This window comes from Lithobates pipiens, unplaced genomic scaffold, assembly GCF_037356315.1.
Source record: "Lithobates pipiens isolate NorthernLeopardFrog02 unplaced genomic scaffold, aLitPip1_a1.2 Scaffold_1, whole genome shotgun sequence".
NCBI lineage: Eukaryota > Metazoa > Chordata > Amphibia > Anura > Ranidae > Lithobates > Lithobates pipiens.
Genome location: NW_027507685.1, coordinates 236,012,684 through 236,030,810, shown reverse-complemented (window position 1 = coordinate 236,030,810; position 18,127 = coordinate 236,012,684). Strand labels below are relative to the sequence as shown.

General features: G+C 47.1%; 1 protein-coding gene across 12 annotated transcripts in view; it reads right to left on the bottom strand.

The window, feature by feature from the left end:
• SYNGAP1 (synaptic Ras GTPase activating protein 1) overlaps nt 1-18,127 on the bottom strand; it is a 562,775-nt gene that overhangs the window by 404,077 nt on the left and 140,571 nt on the right. For 9 of the 12 annotated variants that reach the window (XM_077484719.1, XM_077484711.1, XM_077484717.1 and 6 more), the window contains exon 3: nt 745-777. The exons of the other annotated variants lie outside the window; for them this stretch is intronic. In XM_077484719.1, coding sequence (XP_077340845.1) covers nt 745-777 — 33 coding nt within the window. The remainder of the gene's footprint in view (nt 1-744; nt 778-18,127) is intronic. 12 annotated transcript variants of the gene reach the window in all.

Here is an 18,127-nt window from a genome sequence, read left to right as displayed (position 1 = left end):
CTTGTTGGTCGGATATTCCGACGGAAACAGTCCGATGGAGCCCACACACGGTCGTATTATCCGACAACACGGTCCGATCGGACATTGTCCATCGGAATATCCGACCGTGTGCACAAGGGCTTATAGCTGCAAAGGGTGGGCCAACTCAATATTGAACCCTACGGAATAAGACTGGGATGCCATTAAAGTTCAAGAGCGTGTAAAGCAAGGGTCTCAAACTGGCGGCCCTCCAGCTGTTGCAAAACTACAAGTCCCATGAGGCATTGCAAGGCTGACAGTTACAAGCATGACTCCCAAAGGCAGAGGCATGATGGGATTTGTAGTTTTGCAACAGCTGGAGGGCCGCCAGTTTGAGACCCCTGGTGTAAAGGCAGGTGTCCCAATACTTTTGGTAATATAGTGTTTTTTAATCTGTAGGCAGCCATGACTTCCTATAACTGCCAAAAAAAACTTTTCTTGCAAAAATTGCATTAGTAATAAAGTTGCGAACACAATTTTCTAGAATGTTCATCTTGCTTGAGGTCAAACATTAGGCTGCCGGTTGCATACAATACGGCATCCCCTGCGAAGTCCTTAGGTTTAGTGCACTGAGCATTTCAATTCTGTGAGTGAAATATCTGATGCAATGCGTGACGTGCGGTGTTTGGTATTAAAGCGATGGTACTGATCGTGTGATTATAATCAATGACCTTGTACTTAGCACTCATTTTTAAATATTTTAGCAAGAACACTGGAATGGCCTACCTCCATATCTACAGAAGAGTAGTAAGCAAGGATCTGTAATAAAGTTAGCAAAAAGAAAAAGAAAGCTCTTACAATGTATACATTTATTGTAACGTGGATTATGTTTTCACAACAAAAATAAATTTATAATGCAATAATGTATTGCAAGGTGAATTTTAATATTTGTAATTAACAACAGTACAGTACAGAATGACTGACCACAGACTATGATGGATGGTCAGATGTAGGCACAGACAGACAGACAGACAGACAGACAGACAGACATTGCCCTCCAGTGCATCTAAAACATTGATCAGCATCATACAAATCATCAAAAGAATAAAAAATTAGTTTAGAGTTGAGGTGCAGTTTATATATATATATATATATATATATATATATATATATATATATATATATGAGACCTCTGGTGTAATTTCAGATCGTATTTTGCATTATTATTGCTAGACTTGAAAGTGGATCTTCACTCTCTCAATCAACATCGACTATTTTTAATCCCTATGCTCATGGGGGTAGCATAAGGGGTTGCAGGGGTCACAATTGCAACCACGCCCCTAGCTCCAGGGGGCCCCAGCAGCCTCCCTGTCATATTATCATATCCTCCACAAAATCCAGCTCCTGGGCTTCTACTTTGCCTTACACAGTCCACACCCCTCTGTTCTCATTGGCTGGGCTTCTACTTTGCCTTACACAGTCCACACCCCTCTGTTCTCATTGGCTGGGGAGAAGCTGTGAGCCATTTTCTGAATGGAGAGGAGCACGAGGTGAGAGCAGCCCAGGACGGGGAAGTGTCTGTACTGTGTGCTGGCAACATGGAATGGTAACCGATCTCAGCGAGGCAAGAAGAGGAGAGTGCCGTCCTGTAGCCACGATGGGACCGATGTCGCTGGTGAGGTCTGACACTGCTCAGTGTCTCCTAGTCACTAGCTGGGATTCTCTGTACCCCCCACCCAGGGGTTTCTACTTGCCCCACTTCCCTGGGGAAAAGACACACACCTCCGGGAGGTGACCGGGGTCTGGGCAACACCTGCCAACACTGACAGAAAAACCTTCAGAAATTGCTAAAACAAATCCCTTAACACCTCCTCGGGGAGTCCCTGAAGGGCCGCAGGCTCCAGGTTTTGTGTCACGTGGCTTTGCCCTCCCAGATCTAAGTTGCCTCCCCCCCCCACAAAGCCCCTGAACACCCCCTCCACCCTGCATGCTATGCTTGACCGCTGAGCTCCTTTCCCATTACAGCACTCTATATTGTTCCTCGTCCGCAGGGCTGAAATCACATTCCTTTACAACACAGTTAGTCACGATCTGCACAGGGTGTATCTGCCTACTGCAACTACACTGCCAGTCTGACCAGAGAATTTCACAGGTCAGAAGGGAAACATACAGTGGTGTGAAAAAGTGTTTGCCCCCTTCCTCATTTCCTGTTCCTTTGCATGTTTGTCACACTTAAGTGTTTCGGAACATCAAACCAATTTAAACAATAGTCTAGGACAACACAAGTAAACACAAAATGCAATTTGTAAATGAAGGTGTTTATTATTAAAGGTGAAAAAAAATCCAAACCATCATGGCCCTGTGTGAAAAAGTGATTGCCCCCTAAACCTAATAATTGGTTGGGCCACCCTTAGCAGCAACAACTGCAACCAAGCGTTTGAGATAACGTGCAATGAGGCTTTTACAGCGTCCTGGAGGAATTTTGGCCCACTCATCTTTGCAGAATTGTCCTAATTCAGTTACATTAGAGGGTTTTCGAGCATGAACGGCCTTTTTAAGGTCATACCACAACATCTCAATAGGATTCAGGTCAGGACTTTGGCTAGGCCACTCCAAAGTCTTCATTTTGTTTTTCTTCAGCCATTCGGTGGTGGACTTGCTGGTGTGTTTAGGATCATTGTCCTGCTGCAGAACCCAAGTTCGTTTCAGCTTGAGTACACGAACAGATGGTCAGACATTCTTCTTCAGGATCTCTTGGTAGACAGCAGAATTCATAGTTCCTTTTATCACGGCAAGTCTTCCAGGTCCTGAAGCAGCAAAACAGCCCCAGACCATCACACTACCACCACCATATTTTACTGTTGGTATAATGTTCTTTTTATGAAATGCAGTGTTCCTTCCATGCCAGATATACTTGGACACACACCTTCCAAAGAGTTCCACTTTTGTCTCATCGGTCCACAGAATGTTGTCCCAAAAGTCTTGGGGATCATCAAGATGTGTTGTGGAGAAATTGAGACGAGCTTTGATGTTCTTTTTGCTCCGCAGTGGTTTTCTCCTTGGAACTCTGCCATGCAGGCCATTTTTGCCCAGTCTTTTCCTGATGGTGGAGGCATGAACGCTGACCTTAACTGAGGCAAGTGAGGCCTGCAGTTCCTTGGACGTTGTTGTGGGGTCTTTTGTGACCTCTTGGATGAGTCGTCGCTGCGCTCTTGGGGTAATTTTGGGCGGCCGGCCACTCCTGGGAAGGTTCACCACTGTTCCATGTCTTCGCCATTTGTGGATAATGGCTCTCACTGTGGTTCGCTGGATTCCCAAAGCTTTGGAAATGGCTTTATAACCCTTTCCAGACTGATAGATCTCAATTACTTTCTTTCTCAATTGTTCCTGAATTTCTTTGGGTCTCGGCATGATGTGTAGCTTTTAAGGATCTTCTGGTGGGCCTTACTGTGTCAAGCAGCTCCTATTTAAGTGATGCCTTGATTGTGAACAGGTGTGGCAATAATCAGGCCTGGGTGTGGCTAGAGAAATTGAACTCAGGTGTGGACAACCACAGTTATAGTATGTTTTAACAAGGGGGGCAATCACTTTTTCACACAGAGCCATGATGGTTTGGATTTTTTTTCACCTTTAATAATAAACACCTTCATTTACAAATTGCATTTTGTGTTTACTTGTGTTGTCCTTGACTATTGTTTAAATTGGTTTGATGTTCCGAAACACTTAAGTGTGACAAACATTCAAAGGAACAGGAAATGAGGAAGGGGGCAAACACTTTTTCACACCACTGTAAATGCCAGATACACCCTGGGAAGGCTGACAGACTGCGTGTAAAGGAATTAGATTTCAGCCCTGTGTAGTGTGGGGGGGAGGGCGCTGTATACAGTGCTAGGATGGGAAAGGAGCTCTGCCAAGTGACCTACCAGGGGTGCTTATCCTCTGATTCTCCCGTGGTGATCCTTGTCCTCTGATTCTCCAGCGGTGATCCTTGTCCTCTAAATCTCCAGCGGTGATCCTTGTCCTCTGATTCTCCAGTGGTGATCCTTGTCCTCTGATTCTCCAGCGGTGATCCTTGTCCTCTGATTCTCCAGCAGTGATCCTTGTTCTCTGATTCTCCAGCAGTGATCCTTGTCCTCTGATTCTCCAGCGGTGATCCTTGTCCTCTGATTCTCCAGCGTGATCCCTGTCCTCTGATTTTCCAGCGGTGATCCTTGTCCTCTGATTCTCCAGTGATGATCCCTGTCCTCCTATTCTCCAGCGGTGATCCTTGTCCTCTGATTCTCCAGTGATGATCCCTGTCCTCCTATTCTCCAGCAGTGATCCTTGTCCTCTAATTCTCCAGCGGTGATCTCTGTCCTCTGATTTTCCACCGGTGATCCTTGTCCTCTGATTCTCCAGCGGTGATCCCTGTCCTCTGATTCTCCGGCGGTGATCCCGGTCCTCTGATTCTCCGGCGGTGATCTCTGTCCTCTGATTCTCCGGCGGTGATCTCTGTCCTCTGATTCTCCGGCGGTGATCTCTGTCCTCTGATTCTCCGGCGGTGATCTCTGTCCTCTGATTCTCCGGCGGTGATCTCTGTCCTCTGATTCTCCAGCAGTGATCCCTGTCCTCTGATTCTCCTGCGGTGATCCCGGTCCTCTGATTCTCCAGCGGTGATCCTTGTCCTCTGATTCTCCAGCGGTGATCCCTGTCCTCTAATTCTCCAGCGGTGATCTCTGTCCTCTGATTCTCCAGCAGTGATCCTTGTCCTCTGATTCTCCTGCGGTGATCCCGGTCCTCTGATTCTCCGGCGGTGATCCCTGTCCTCTGATTCTCCGGCGGTGATCTCTGTCCTCTGATTCTCCGGCGGTGATCTCTGTCCTCTGATTCTCCGGCGGTGATCTCTGTCCTCTGATTCTCCGGCGGTGATCCCTGTCCTCTAATTCTCCAGCGGTGATCTCTGTCCTCTGATTCTCCAGCAGTGATCCTTGTCCTCTGATTCTCCTGCGGTGATCCCGGTCCTCTGATTCTCCAGCGGTGATCCTTGTCCTCTGATTCTCCAGCGGTGATCCCTGTCCTCTAATTCTCCAGCGGTGATCCCTGTCCTCTAATTCTCCAGTGGTGATCTCTGTCCTCTGATTTAAAGAGGTACTCTGCGAACGTAAAACTCTTAAGTCACTTTGGCGTGTGGTGGATGTATCTGTACCGGGGTCCACAAGCTTCAAGCTACGCCTCTGCTGCTAGTATTGGTAAATAAATAGGAAGGAATATTATATTTACTTGCTTTAAACTTTTTTAAAAAATTTTTTAAGTTACTTCCATATATGGCAAATGATGTCATATATCCCAGGAGTCTAACGAGGGGTGGAGTTTTTTTTCAGCTAAGCACATCCTCCTGTCTTTCTGCCTGAGATAAGGGCAGCTGGATTCCAGGAAGTACATGAACCATCTGCTCTTACTCAAGGGGGCTGCAGCTGGAAATGCTGGGGGGGTTCAAAGTGATTTCCCAGCAAAATCAAGTATGGAGACATGGATGGATTTTGGGGGGGGGGGAGGTTTTCCAGATGAATTAACCACTTCAGCCCTGGAAGATTTTACCCCCTTCCTGACCAGAGCACTTTTTGTTATTCTGCACTGCGTCACTTTAACTGACAATTACGCGGCTGTGCGACGTTGTACCCAAACAAAATTGACGTCCTTTTTTTCCCACAAATAGACCTTTCTTTTGGTGGTATTTGATCGGCTCTGCGGTTTTTATTTTTTGAGCTATAAACAAAAAAAAAGCTATATTTTTTACTTTTTGCTATAATAAATATCCCCCCAAAAAATAGATATATAAAAAAAAAAACGATTTCTCAGTTTAGGTCGATATGTATTCTACATATTTTTGGAATAAAAAAAAAATCGCAAGAAGCGTATATTGATTGGTTTGCACGAAAGTTATAGCATCTAAAAAATAGGGGATCATTTATGGCATTTTTATTATAATTTTTTTTTTATTAGTAATGGCGGCGATCTGCAATTTTTATGGTGACTGCGACATTATGGCGAACACATTGTCATTTATACAGCGATCAGTGCTATAAAAATGCACTGATAACTGTGTAAATTACACTGGCAGGGAAGGGGTTAACCACTAGGGGGAGATCAAGGGGTTAAAGGGATTGTAAAGTGAATTATTTATTTTTTTAAATAACAAACATGTTATACTTACCTCCACTGTGCAGCTCGTTTTGCACAGAGTGGCCCCGAACCTGCTCTTCTGGGGTCCCTCGGTGGCTGTCTCGGCTTCCTCCCACAGGTGCTTCTCACGTTCATGCGAGTTCCCTCGCATGGTGAGAAGCACCTGCGGGCGCGCTCCCGTAATACAGCCGGCGGCTATAGCCGCTTGCTGTATCACACAGCCCCGCCCCCCCGGCGCTCCGCGTCAGTAGATGTGTTTAATAGCAGCGCGAGCCAATGGCTGCGCTGCTTTCCATCCATCCACTCCAGCCAATCAGCGGCCAGGCTGAACGGTGCAAAGGACGGTGGGGGCGAGCGCGGGATTTTCGAGGGGTCAGGTAAGTAAAACGGGGGGCTGGGGGCGCAGGCACTGTCAGATGTTTTTTCACTTTAATGCATAGAATGCATTAAGGTGAAAAAACATTTACCTTTACAACCCCTTTAAGTGTGTCCTAGGGAGTGATTCTAACTGTGGTGGGGGGGGGGATGGGCTACCACTCACATGACAGAGATCACTGTTCCCGATGACAGAGAGCACTGATCTCTTTCATGTCACTAGGCAGAACAGGGAAATGCCTTGTTTACATTTCGTTCTTCCGCTCCGTGACACAATCGCGGGCATCCGGCAGACACCGAGTCCGCAGGACCCGCGGGAATGGTCGCGGAGCATGCGGCGAGTGGGCGAGCTTGCCCACAATGCCTCATCTTAAAGGGGATGTACCTGTATGCCCGTTTGCCCAGCTGGTCGGCATGTGGTTAAATTGCATTTTTGGTTTGTGTTGTTCAGATGCAGTGTAGTTACGCTATAACAATTTAAATTGTTTGTTGCTGTACATTTAGATAACTAAGTCTATATACTGTAAGGATTGGTAAATGCTCCTTCTAGTGGGCATCTATCTTTATATTAGGCGTATGTGGCTATCACCCTGTCTAATAGTCACGGCGATAACCTTTAGCCTATAGCAAGGGCAGCCCTAAATGAAAATGTATATATATATATATATATATATATATATATATATATATATATATATATATATATATATATATATATATATATATATATATATTTATATATATATATACACACACACACAGTATATAAAAACACATACATCTACCTATCTATCCACATAGAAAAATGCAGCTGGACAGAACTCAGAATTTCAATAAAATATCAACACAATTGCTTTGAAAAGTGTGTAAGAGTGTGTAAAATGGTGAAGTACTACATGTTCACAATCCACAGACATCAAAGTCAAAAAAACTGTTTGTAATTGCAATGTATGCAGTCTTCCACTGGATCATTCACAGAGCAGAATGTTGCATAAATCTGCTCATATACCGCGCGTTCGATGTTCCTACACGTGCAGAGTCCTATCACCCTCCTCCAGTATGACTAGAAAGCCCTCTGGCTACACCCTCCCTATGTCTGCCCTCCCTGGAACTGTCCCTATGTGCCCCGTGGATCAGTCTGGCAAAAAAGAGGTTAATGCCGCTGGCTTTTTTCTTTGCCTCCGATTGGTGAAACAGATCGAGACTTTTCGGCTGATGGGTTAATTACAATAATTATCCTGTACAAGTAAAAGCAGTGGCTGTGAATACAGAGACATACTGCTTCATTCTAGATCTCTTTTTTTACCATTCTACTCCCTCACCCATTCTTTTCTCACCCACTCTATTCCTTTTCTACTCTCTCCCTCACCCACTCTATTCCTTCTTTATCCTCACCCATTCTATTCCTTCTTTATCTTTTCCCTCGCCAATTTTATTCCTTTTTTATCCTCACCAAATGTATTCCTTCTTTATCTTTTCCCTCGCCAATTGTATTCCTTCTTTATCTTTTCCCTCGCCAATTTTATTCTTTCTTTATCCTTTCCTTCACCAATTCTTTGCTCGTTATCTTCCCAACTAAATTCTTTCTTTACTCTCTTCATCACCCATTTTTGTTTCCTTTCTCACACTCTTCCTCACTCTATTCCTTCTCTGCTCTATCCCTCACTCACTTTTTTCCTTCCCCGTTCTCTACTGACCCACTCCTTTCCTTCTTTACCCTCTCCCTTACCCACTTTATTCCTTATTTATCCTCTCCCTCTCCCATTCTTTGCTCTTTATCTCGCCAACTCTGTTCCTTGCTTACTCTCTTCATCACCGGTTAGTTTCCTTTCTCATACTCTTCCTCACTCTATTCCTTCTATACTCTCTCCTGCACCCACCTTATTCTGTTCATACTCGCCCACTCTATTCCTCCCTTACTCCCTCCCTCTCCCATTCTATCCCTCCCTTACTCCCTCCCTCGTCCACTCTATTCCTCCCTTATTCCCTCCCTCGCCCACTCTATTCCTCCCTTACTCCCTCCCTCGCCCATTCTATCCCTCCCTTACTCCCTCCCTCGTCCACTCTATTCCTCCCTTACTCCCTCCCTTGTCCACTCTATTCCTCCCTTATTCCCTCCCTCGCCCACTCTATTCCTCCCTTACTCCCTCCCTCGTCCATTCTATCCCTCCCTTACTCCCTCCCTCGTCCACTCTATTCCTCCCTTACACACTGCCTCGCCCACTCTATTCTTCCCTTACTCACTCCCTCGCCCACTCTATTCCTCTCTTACTCCTTCCCTCGCCCACTCTATTCCTCTCTTACTCCTTCCCTTGCCCACTCTATTCTTTCCTTACTTCCTCCCTCACCCACTCTATTCCTCTCTTATTCCCTCCCTCGCTCACTCTATTCCTCTCTTAATCTCTCTCTCACTCACTCTATTCCTCACTTACTCCCTTCCTCACCCACTCTATCCCTCCCTTACTCACCCACTCTATTCCTCCCTTACTCACCCATTCTATTCCTCCCTTATTCACCCACTCTATTCCTCCCTTACTCACCCACTCTATTCCTCTTTTCCTCATCCACTCTATTCCTCCCTTACTCACCCACTCTAGTCTTCTCTTCCTCACCTACTCTATTCCTCCCTTACTCACCAACTCTATTCCTCCCTTACTCACCCACTCTATTCCTCTCATCCTCACCCACTCTATTGCTTTCTTCCTCACCCACTCTATTCTTCTCTTCCTCACCCACTCTATTCCTCTCTTCCTCATCCACTCTATTCCTCTCTTCCTCATCCACTCTATTCCTCCCTTACTCACCCACTCTATTCCTCCCTTACTCACCCACTCTACTCCTCCCTTACTCACCCACTCTACTCCTCCCTTACGCACCCACTCTAGTCTTCTGTTCCTCACCTACTCTATTCCTCCCTTACTCTCCAACTCTATTCCTCTCATCCTCACCCACTCTATTCCTCTCTTCCTCACCCACTCTATTCCTCCCTTACTCACCCACTCTATTCTTCCCTTCCTCACCTACTCTATTCCTCTCTTCCTCACCCACTCTATTTCTCTCTCCCTCACCCACTCTATTACTCTCATACTCTCCCTCACCCACTCTATTCCTCCCTTTATCTCTCTCTCTTTTACTCTATCCCTTCTTTATTTGCTCCCTCAGCCACCCTTATTATTCCTTATTCTCTCCCTTAGACATTCTATTCCTCCATTTCTCTCTCCTTAATCTTTTATTCACCCACTATTTTTTCTCTGCCTTCTCAACTTTCAACGCTCACCCTTTCTATTTTTTCCTTACCTTTTTAATAACCCGTTCCATACCTTCCCTACTTTCTTTCTCACGCACTCTATTTCATCTATACACTTTTTCTTACTCCCTCTACTCCTTCTCTACTCTCTCCCTCATATATTCTATTCCTTTCTTACTCTGTTTTTTGCTTACTCTCTTCATAATTCACTCCATTCCTGCTCCTCTGCACTATTTTTTCCTACCATCTTCCTTTCCTGCTGTCTTTTTCATCAACTCTATTCCTTCCATGCACTCTCCTTCACCCACTACACTCCTTCCTTACTCTTTCTCTCGCCCACTCTATTACTTTCTATGTTTTTCTCTATCCTTTTCTCACACATTCTATACCTTCCCTAAGTCCACTATACTTATTCCTAAAGCCTCGTACACACGATTAGATTTTCGGACGACCATACATCCACTTTTTTGTGGCATGCTAGTCTTGTGTTGAAAGTAGTCACCGATACCAATAACTGACACCTTTGCGGTGCGATTTGAGCCCATACAAAATGAATGGGCTCAAATCGCACTGCAAATAAATCGCATGTAATTTAAACAGGAATGCAGTGCAATACCTGTCTGAATTGCATTCAGTTTCCCGTATGGCTCCCGTGTGAACCCAGGCTAAAGTCACTATGACAAGCATGGGGTCACACAGGAGTGGTGGGGGAAACCGCATGTGATTCAGGCAGGAATCACACCGCATTTCTTTGCAGTGCGATTTGAGCCCATACATCTTGTATGGGCTCAAATTGCATCGCAAGGGTTTCGGTTTCAGGTATCGGAGCATTTGCATGAGTACAAGTACTCGTGCAAATGCTTAGTATCGGCCCAATACCAGTATCAGTGTAACCCTACCTAACCCACAGTACTACTTATTCCTTCCTACCCTCTTCTTCATACAAGCAGTTCCTTCCTCACCCTCTTCCTTGCCTTCTTTGTTTCTTACTCTTTTCCTCAATCGTGTTATTTCTTCCTGATCAACAGTCTATTGTTCTTGCCAGTAGAAAGTCTTATTCTCCCCCTTACCCAATTTACTCCTTCCTTACAGTATGTTCCTCAGAGAGGAATCTTTCCAACACCTTAAAGTGGTTGTAAACCCTTACAAACCACTTTGACCTACAGGTAAGCCTAGATTAAGGCTTACCTGTAGGTCCAAGCAATATCTCCTAAACCTATATGGTTTAGGAGATATTTGCCCGAAAACGGGCACCGCTGTCTACGGCGCATGCGCCGTAGACAGCGGCGCACAGGCGCACTGAGCGCTGCATTTCTAAGAATGGAGCTGCCGCGCGTGTCGACTCCCGTGCGCATGCGCGGGAGTGACGTCATCGCGGCTTCGCCGAATGACAGCGGCGGAGCTGCGCGACCCCACCAACAAGATGGATGCGGCGGACTACAAGGGACAGCGGCGACTTCGCTGGCTCCTGTGTCAGGTAAGTGACACATAATGGGCTACTATGCAAAGCATAGTAGTCCATTATGCTTTGCCTTTGCAGGGAATGAAAGAGGAAGTAAACTCATCAGGGTTTACTTCCTCTTTAATTCCCACTCTGCTTTCTTCTTCTCACACCCAGTTACTTACCGTATATACTCGAGTATAAGCCGAGATTTTCAGCCTCTTTTTTGAGGCTGAAAGTGCCCCCCTCGGCTTATACTCGAGTCATCGCTGTCTGTCTGCCCGATCAGCGTGTCGAGCAGACAGACAGCGGCCATTCTAGGATTCAAAGGCCGCGCCTCCGTCTCCGCCTTCGCCTGTGATAGGCGGAACACTGAATTTCCCAGCAGTCTGTGTTCCGCCTATCACGGACGTCCTCTCATCCTCGTCCGTAGTATGAGGATGAGCGGACGTCCATGATAGGCGGACCACTGACTGCTGGGAAATTGAGTGTTCCGCCTATCACGGACATCCGATAGGCGGAACACTCAATTTCCCAGCAGTCAGTGGGAAATTGAGTGTTCCGCCTATCACCGACGGAGGCGCGGCTTTTGAATCCTAGAATGGCCACCGACGAAGAGCTGCGGGACGGGCCGGGACGCAGGCCGGGACGGGACGCAGGCCGGGACGCAGGCCGGGACGCAGGCCGGGACGCAGGCCGGGACGGGACGCAGGCCGGGACGGGACGCAGGCCGGGACGGACACAGGCTGGACGGACACAGGCTGGACGGACACAGGCAGGCTGGACACAGGTAGGCTGCACGGACACACACACACACACACACACACACACACACACACACACACACACACACGGATGCATGCACACACAGGGATGGATGGACACACACGGATGCATGGACACACACACACACACACACACACACACACGGATGCATGCACACACACAGGGATGGATGGACACACACACACACGGATGCATGGACACACACACACACGGATGCATGGACACACACACACACACACACGGATGCATGGACACACACACACACGGATGCATGGACACACACAGGGATGGACGACACACAGGGATGGACAGGCATGTCTCACCCTCGGCTTATACACGAGTCAATAATTTTTTCCAGTTTTTTGGGGGTAAATTGGGGACCTCGGCTTATATTCGGGTCGGCCTATACTCGAGTATATACGGTAACTAAGGGATGCGCTTATTTCGTGAGGCTCCCCAAAAGACAACCTATACCCCTATCTTAAATAACTTATGATTGACCAGACGACACATTCTTTATGGAGTCGAATGGCCATAGCAGCCTTTTTATTACCAACAAAATACAAAATTATTTGAAAAAACATAACTTAAAGCGGGATTCCACCCTAAAGTGGAACCTCCGCTGATCGGAACCCCCCCCCCCCCCCTCCGGTGTCACAATTGACACCTTTCAGGGGGGAGGGGGGTGGAGATACCTGTCAAAGACAGGTATTTTCACCCACTTCCGGGCATAGACTCCCACAGGAGTCTACGCCATTTCCTGCCCTGCCGCGCTGTCTGCTGGGACTCACACGGGTCCCAGTGACAGCGCGGAGATTTCCTATTGCACGGCGCAACTCGCGCATGCGCAGTAGGGAACCGGGAAGTGAAGCCGATTCGCTTCACTTGCTGATTCCCTCACCTAGAATGGCGGCGGCAGCAGCCGAGGCCCGAGCGGTCGATCGGCCTCGGCTGCCGGCATCGCTGGAACCCGGGACAGGTGAGTGTCCATTTATTAAAAGTCAGCAGCTGTAGTATTTATAGCTGCTGGCTTTTAATATTTTTTTTTTTTTTGGCGGAATCCCTCTTTAATGCATATAAATACATTTTACAACAAACATTATAACCAAATATATATATATGTCCGTATTACACATTCCTGATCTATAGGTCTTTGAAGGTAAATTATAATTTCCAACCAGCTAGTTGTATCGGTACACCCATGAAAAGGCCCCCCGCCGTGTATTACGAAAGCTCGGGGACAAACCAGCAACTTCCTTCCAGATACAACCTTCTACACCATCTTTACCATTTAAGGGAAAGGACACCCATAGCTCCATATGAGCCCAACTCCCCTAGACCTCCATTATTCTTAGCACTGCCTTCAAAGACCCCATAGACCTAACGCTGCTACGACAATAAACAATGCAGCCATCCGTGTACACCCACCACCATCATTAGACCACCTAAGGGAAAGAACACCCCCTAGACCAGTGATGGCGAACCTTGACACCCCAGATGTTTTGGAACTACATTTCCCATGATGCTCATGCACTCTGCAATGTAGTTGAGCATCATGGGAAATGTAGTTCCAAAACATCTGGGGTGCCAAGGTTCACCATCACTGCCCTAGACCATATCTACCCAACCCCTTAATCCGTAAAGTAGGGAGGGAGGGTGGGAAAAGCTCCTGCCTCTCCAGATAATGGCGCAGACTGAATTCTCCGCACGCCAACTCCGCCCCCCTCACAGACGATCCCCGCCCACTGCCTGTCTACCACCCTTCTCCATAGCCAACACGCGTTCAGCCTCCGCCTCACGTCACCCCCCCCTCGTCATGCCGGCCCTCCCCGTAGTGCCTGTGTCCGGGCCGTTTCTTTCCTTCGCCTCTATATCACATTGTATATCACATTGTCGGACACTCTCCCCTGCACATACTCTATTACTTTCTTGCTTTGTGAAGTCCTTTTCCCTCACCCACCCACCATTTTACTCTTACCCACTATGGTGTCCTACTCTTTTTCACTTACCTTAATTCCCACTCGTACCTTCCCCTATTAGGATCAATAATACAACTATCAGTCCCTCCCATCACAACAGGGTACTAGGGGTAATCTAATGCCGCGTACAAACAATTGGAAATTTGTCCAGCAAAAGACAGATGAGAGCTTTTTGGTCGGAAAATGCGATTGTGTGTATGCTCCATCAGACTTTTGCTGGCCGAATTTGTGCCAGCAAAAGATTGAGAGCAGGTTCTCAATTTTTCGGTCAGAAAAAGTTCCAATCGGAAATTCCGAACGTCTGTAGCAATTCCGACGCGCAAAATTCCTACGCATGCTCGGAAACAATTAGACGCCTACTCTGAAGCATTGAACATCATGTTCTTTGCTCGTCGTAGTGTTGTACGTCACCGCGTTCTTGACGGTCAAAAGTTCAGCAAACTTTTGTGTGAACGTGTGTATGCAAGCCAAGCTTGAGCGGAATTCCGTTGGAAAAACCATCCAATTTTTTTCTGACGGAAAATCCGCTCATGTGTACCCGGCATTAGACTCTGACCCATCCTTTCAGCCCCAAATCTAATCGCCATGCACAGCTCTGCCCCCAGCTACACCACTAATCTTGTCTCCAAATATTACCCAAACCATCTGCTCTACTCCTCCCAAGACCTCAAACCTGACTCCTCCTCCTATGGTCGCTTCCAGGACTTCTCCAGAGCCTCTCCCATCCTCTGGAACTCTCTACCTCAATCTGTCTGGCTGTCCCCCACCCTGTCTGCCTTTAGGCGATCCCTGAACCCTCATCTCTTCAGGAAAGCCTATTTCATTTTCAACTAACTACTGAACTTTTATCACTTCTATCAGCTCAATACTTATTTATTTCAAATACTTATATGGCGCCATGAATTTACGCAGTGATTTACATACATGTTATACATTCACATCAGTCCCTGCCTTCAAGGAGCTTACAGTCTAAGGCCGCGTACACACGCGGGGACTGTTCGCTCAACTTTGTCCGTCAAACAGTTTCAGCGAACAGTCCGCTCAAAATTAGCATGGACAGACTTGCCCACACACGACGAACGAACAGTTTGCTGAAACCGTGCGCGATGACGTGAACGGCACGTACGACGGGACGGAAAATACGACGTCCTATACACTGCATTATAACTTTCGGCGTGTAAATCCTTTCTGAGCATGCGCGGAACTTAGTTTGATGAACAAGCCTACACACGAGGGGACTGTTCGCTGAAACCAAGTTTCAGCGGACAGTTTTTCGGAATTTCCGAAAAACTTTGTTCAGCAGACTGTTCGCTGAAACTGTCCGCTGAAAGCCCACACACGGGCGGACTGTCCGCCGAAACACTGTTCAGCGGACAAAGTTGGGCGAACAGTCCCCGCGTGTGTACGCGGCCTAAAAGTTCCTAACTCACATTTATTTACATACACATTATAGAGCCAATTTAGACAGGAGCCAAGTACCTACCAGGATGGCTTTGGCATGTGGGAGGAAACCAGAGTATCTGGAGGAAACCCATGCAGGCACAGGGAGAACATGTAAACTCCAGGCAGGTAGTGCCATGGTTAGGATTCAATCCAACGATCCTCGTGCTGCCAAGCGGAAGTGCTTGTGCTGCCCAGTCAAAACTTCTTATGCCACTTGCCCCACCCTATTAGATTGTAAGCTCTTATGAGCAGGTCCCTCTTAAAGTGGTAGTAAACTCAGTTTTACTACTTTCCACCTACAGGTAAGTCTATACTAAAGCTTAACTGTAAGTACTGCAAATATCTCTTAAACTTGCACTGTTTAGGAGATATTCACACTGCATGCAGCTGGTGACGTCACCGACACATACGTACTTAAGGTCCGGCATACTGCGCCAAACCTCCAGAACCAGTGCTGTAGCCGAGGGCTCCCATGTACATGCGAGGGAGTGTCATCATCACGACCCTGACCACTCATGTAGCGGGAGGACGCGAACCTAGAAGTAAGAACGTAAGAAGATATAAACACCGGTCAATGGTGACAGTGCGCCACTGGAGGGCTTCGTTTCAGGCTGGGTTCACACCATTGTGAATTGGATGCCCCCCACATTCAATTTGCAATAGCAGGACATTTTGGCCGGGTCTCTATGGAGTCGGTTCACATATCTCCGCAGCAGGCCCGGTGCGTTTGGCAGAAAAACGCTGTACATCTTTTGGTCCGTTTCAGGTCCGAATTCAGCCCAAAAATTGGCACTGAAATTGAACCTGGAATGGTGAACCAGCACACACCGAACCCCTGCTGTGAGCCGCATGCTGTTTCATTTACAGATGACTATGTGAATATGGCCATACAATTTTTGTAATGTATTTTTGGTATCCATAAACTATACTTCTCGTCTTATTTTGTGGCCCACCTCACCGCACAAAGTCCCATGACCAAAATCTTGTGCTTATGTGAAATATTTTGGGATGGAGGTGGATCATGGGGTATGCCTCAGATCATTCTTTGGTTTATGTTGTCATATGTGAACCCAGCCTTAAGGTATGTCTCTCATAATGTGCTAGTGTGCGATGCATACTAGCACATTATGACATTGCCTTGCAGGGGAGATTTTTTGTTTTTGTTTTTGTTTTTTTAACTGCGGTTTACTACTGCTTTAACCCTCTTGCATTTTATTGTATTGTATGTGTACTGTCACCCTTTAGATTGTAAAGCGCTGCACAAACTGTTGGCGTCATATAAATCCTGTATAATAATGATAATAATTCCTGGTGGTGGAGAAAGTGCCATTTATCGATTCCTAGGTGCACCTAGGGTTGCCACCTGTCCAGGATTCACCCGGACAGTTCGGGTTTGGAACCATGCGTTCGGGATTCAGACTGCCTGAAACCCAGACACATTATTTAGACCGGACTATTGGCTTCCCAGCAGGGTTGCTGGCTGCAGTTGTCTGTCTGTTACACTCTTTCACACTGCGTAAAGCCAGCACTAATGCCGCGTACACAAGACCGGACTTTTCGAGGGACTAGGTCCGACGGTCTTCCCAACGGACTTTCCAAATGAGCGGACTTGGCCACACACAATCACACCAAAGTCCGACGGATTCTAACGTGATGGTGTACGACCGGACTAGAATAAGGAAGTTCATAGCCAGAAGCCAATAGCTACCCTAGCATCGGTTTTTGTCCATCGGACTAGCATACAAACGAACGGATTTCTCCATAGGAACTGGGTCTGGCGGAAAAATTTGAAACATGTTCTATTTCTAAAGTCCGTGCGATTTTTGGACAACAAAGGTCCGATGGAGCCCACACACGATCGAATTGTCCAACGGATTTGTTCCGTCGGACCTTTGCTGTCGAAAATTCCAGTCGTGTGTCTGCGGCATACCAATCTTCCCCCAGACACACACACAGACGGGAGAGGAGAGAGGGCTCAATCTGCTCCTCTTCCCCCACCCCTACCCCTCTGGGTCTGCCCACACTCCAATCCCCGGCGCTGTGCCTCAGAAAAGGAAAGTTGGGGCTGGAAATTTGAAGTCCAGCAGCCTCAGATACATCTGGATGAGAGGTGCTAACTGCCAAGGGGTGAGTGAGCTTACCATCCATCCCTGTCTGTGACTGAAGTCTCCCTCCCTTCTCTCTCCTGCCTCTGAGTGAGTATACTAAGGCAAATCAGGGTTCTCACAGCACCACTTACATCAGAGGCCACAGTGTCTCCCTTACATCAGTGGACACAGTGTTTCTCCTTACATCAAAGGCCACAGTGCTTCTCCTTACATCAGAGTCTTCTCCATACATCAGAGTTCCCAGTGTTCCCCCTTAAATCAGGGTTCCCAGAGCATCCCTTATGTTAAGAGTCCCCAGAGTTCTCCCTTACATCAGAGTCTGCAGAGTCCCCCCTTACAGTGAAAGGGAACTCTGCCAGTTCAGATAAAAAAGGGGAACTCTGTGGACTCTGATGTAAAGGGGGACTCTTGTTCTTAGCTCTGAGTGAGTATACTAAGACAAATCAGGGTTCTCACAGTACCCCTTACATCAGAGGCCACAGTGTTTCTCCTTACATCAGAGGCCACAGTGTTTCCCCTTACATCAGAGGTCACAGTGTTTCTCCTTACATCAGAGGTCACAGTGTTTCTCCTTACATCAGAGGCCACAGTGTTTCTCCTTACATCAGAGGCCACAGTGTTTCCCCTT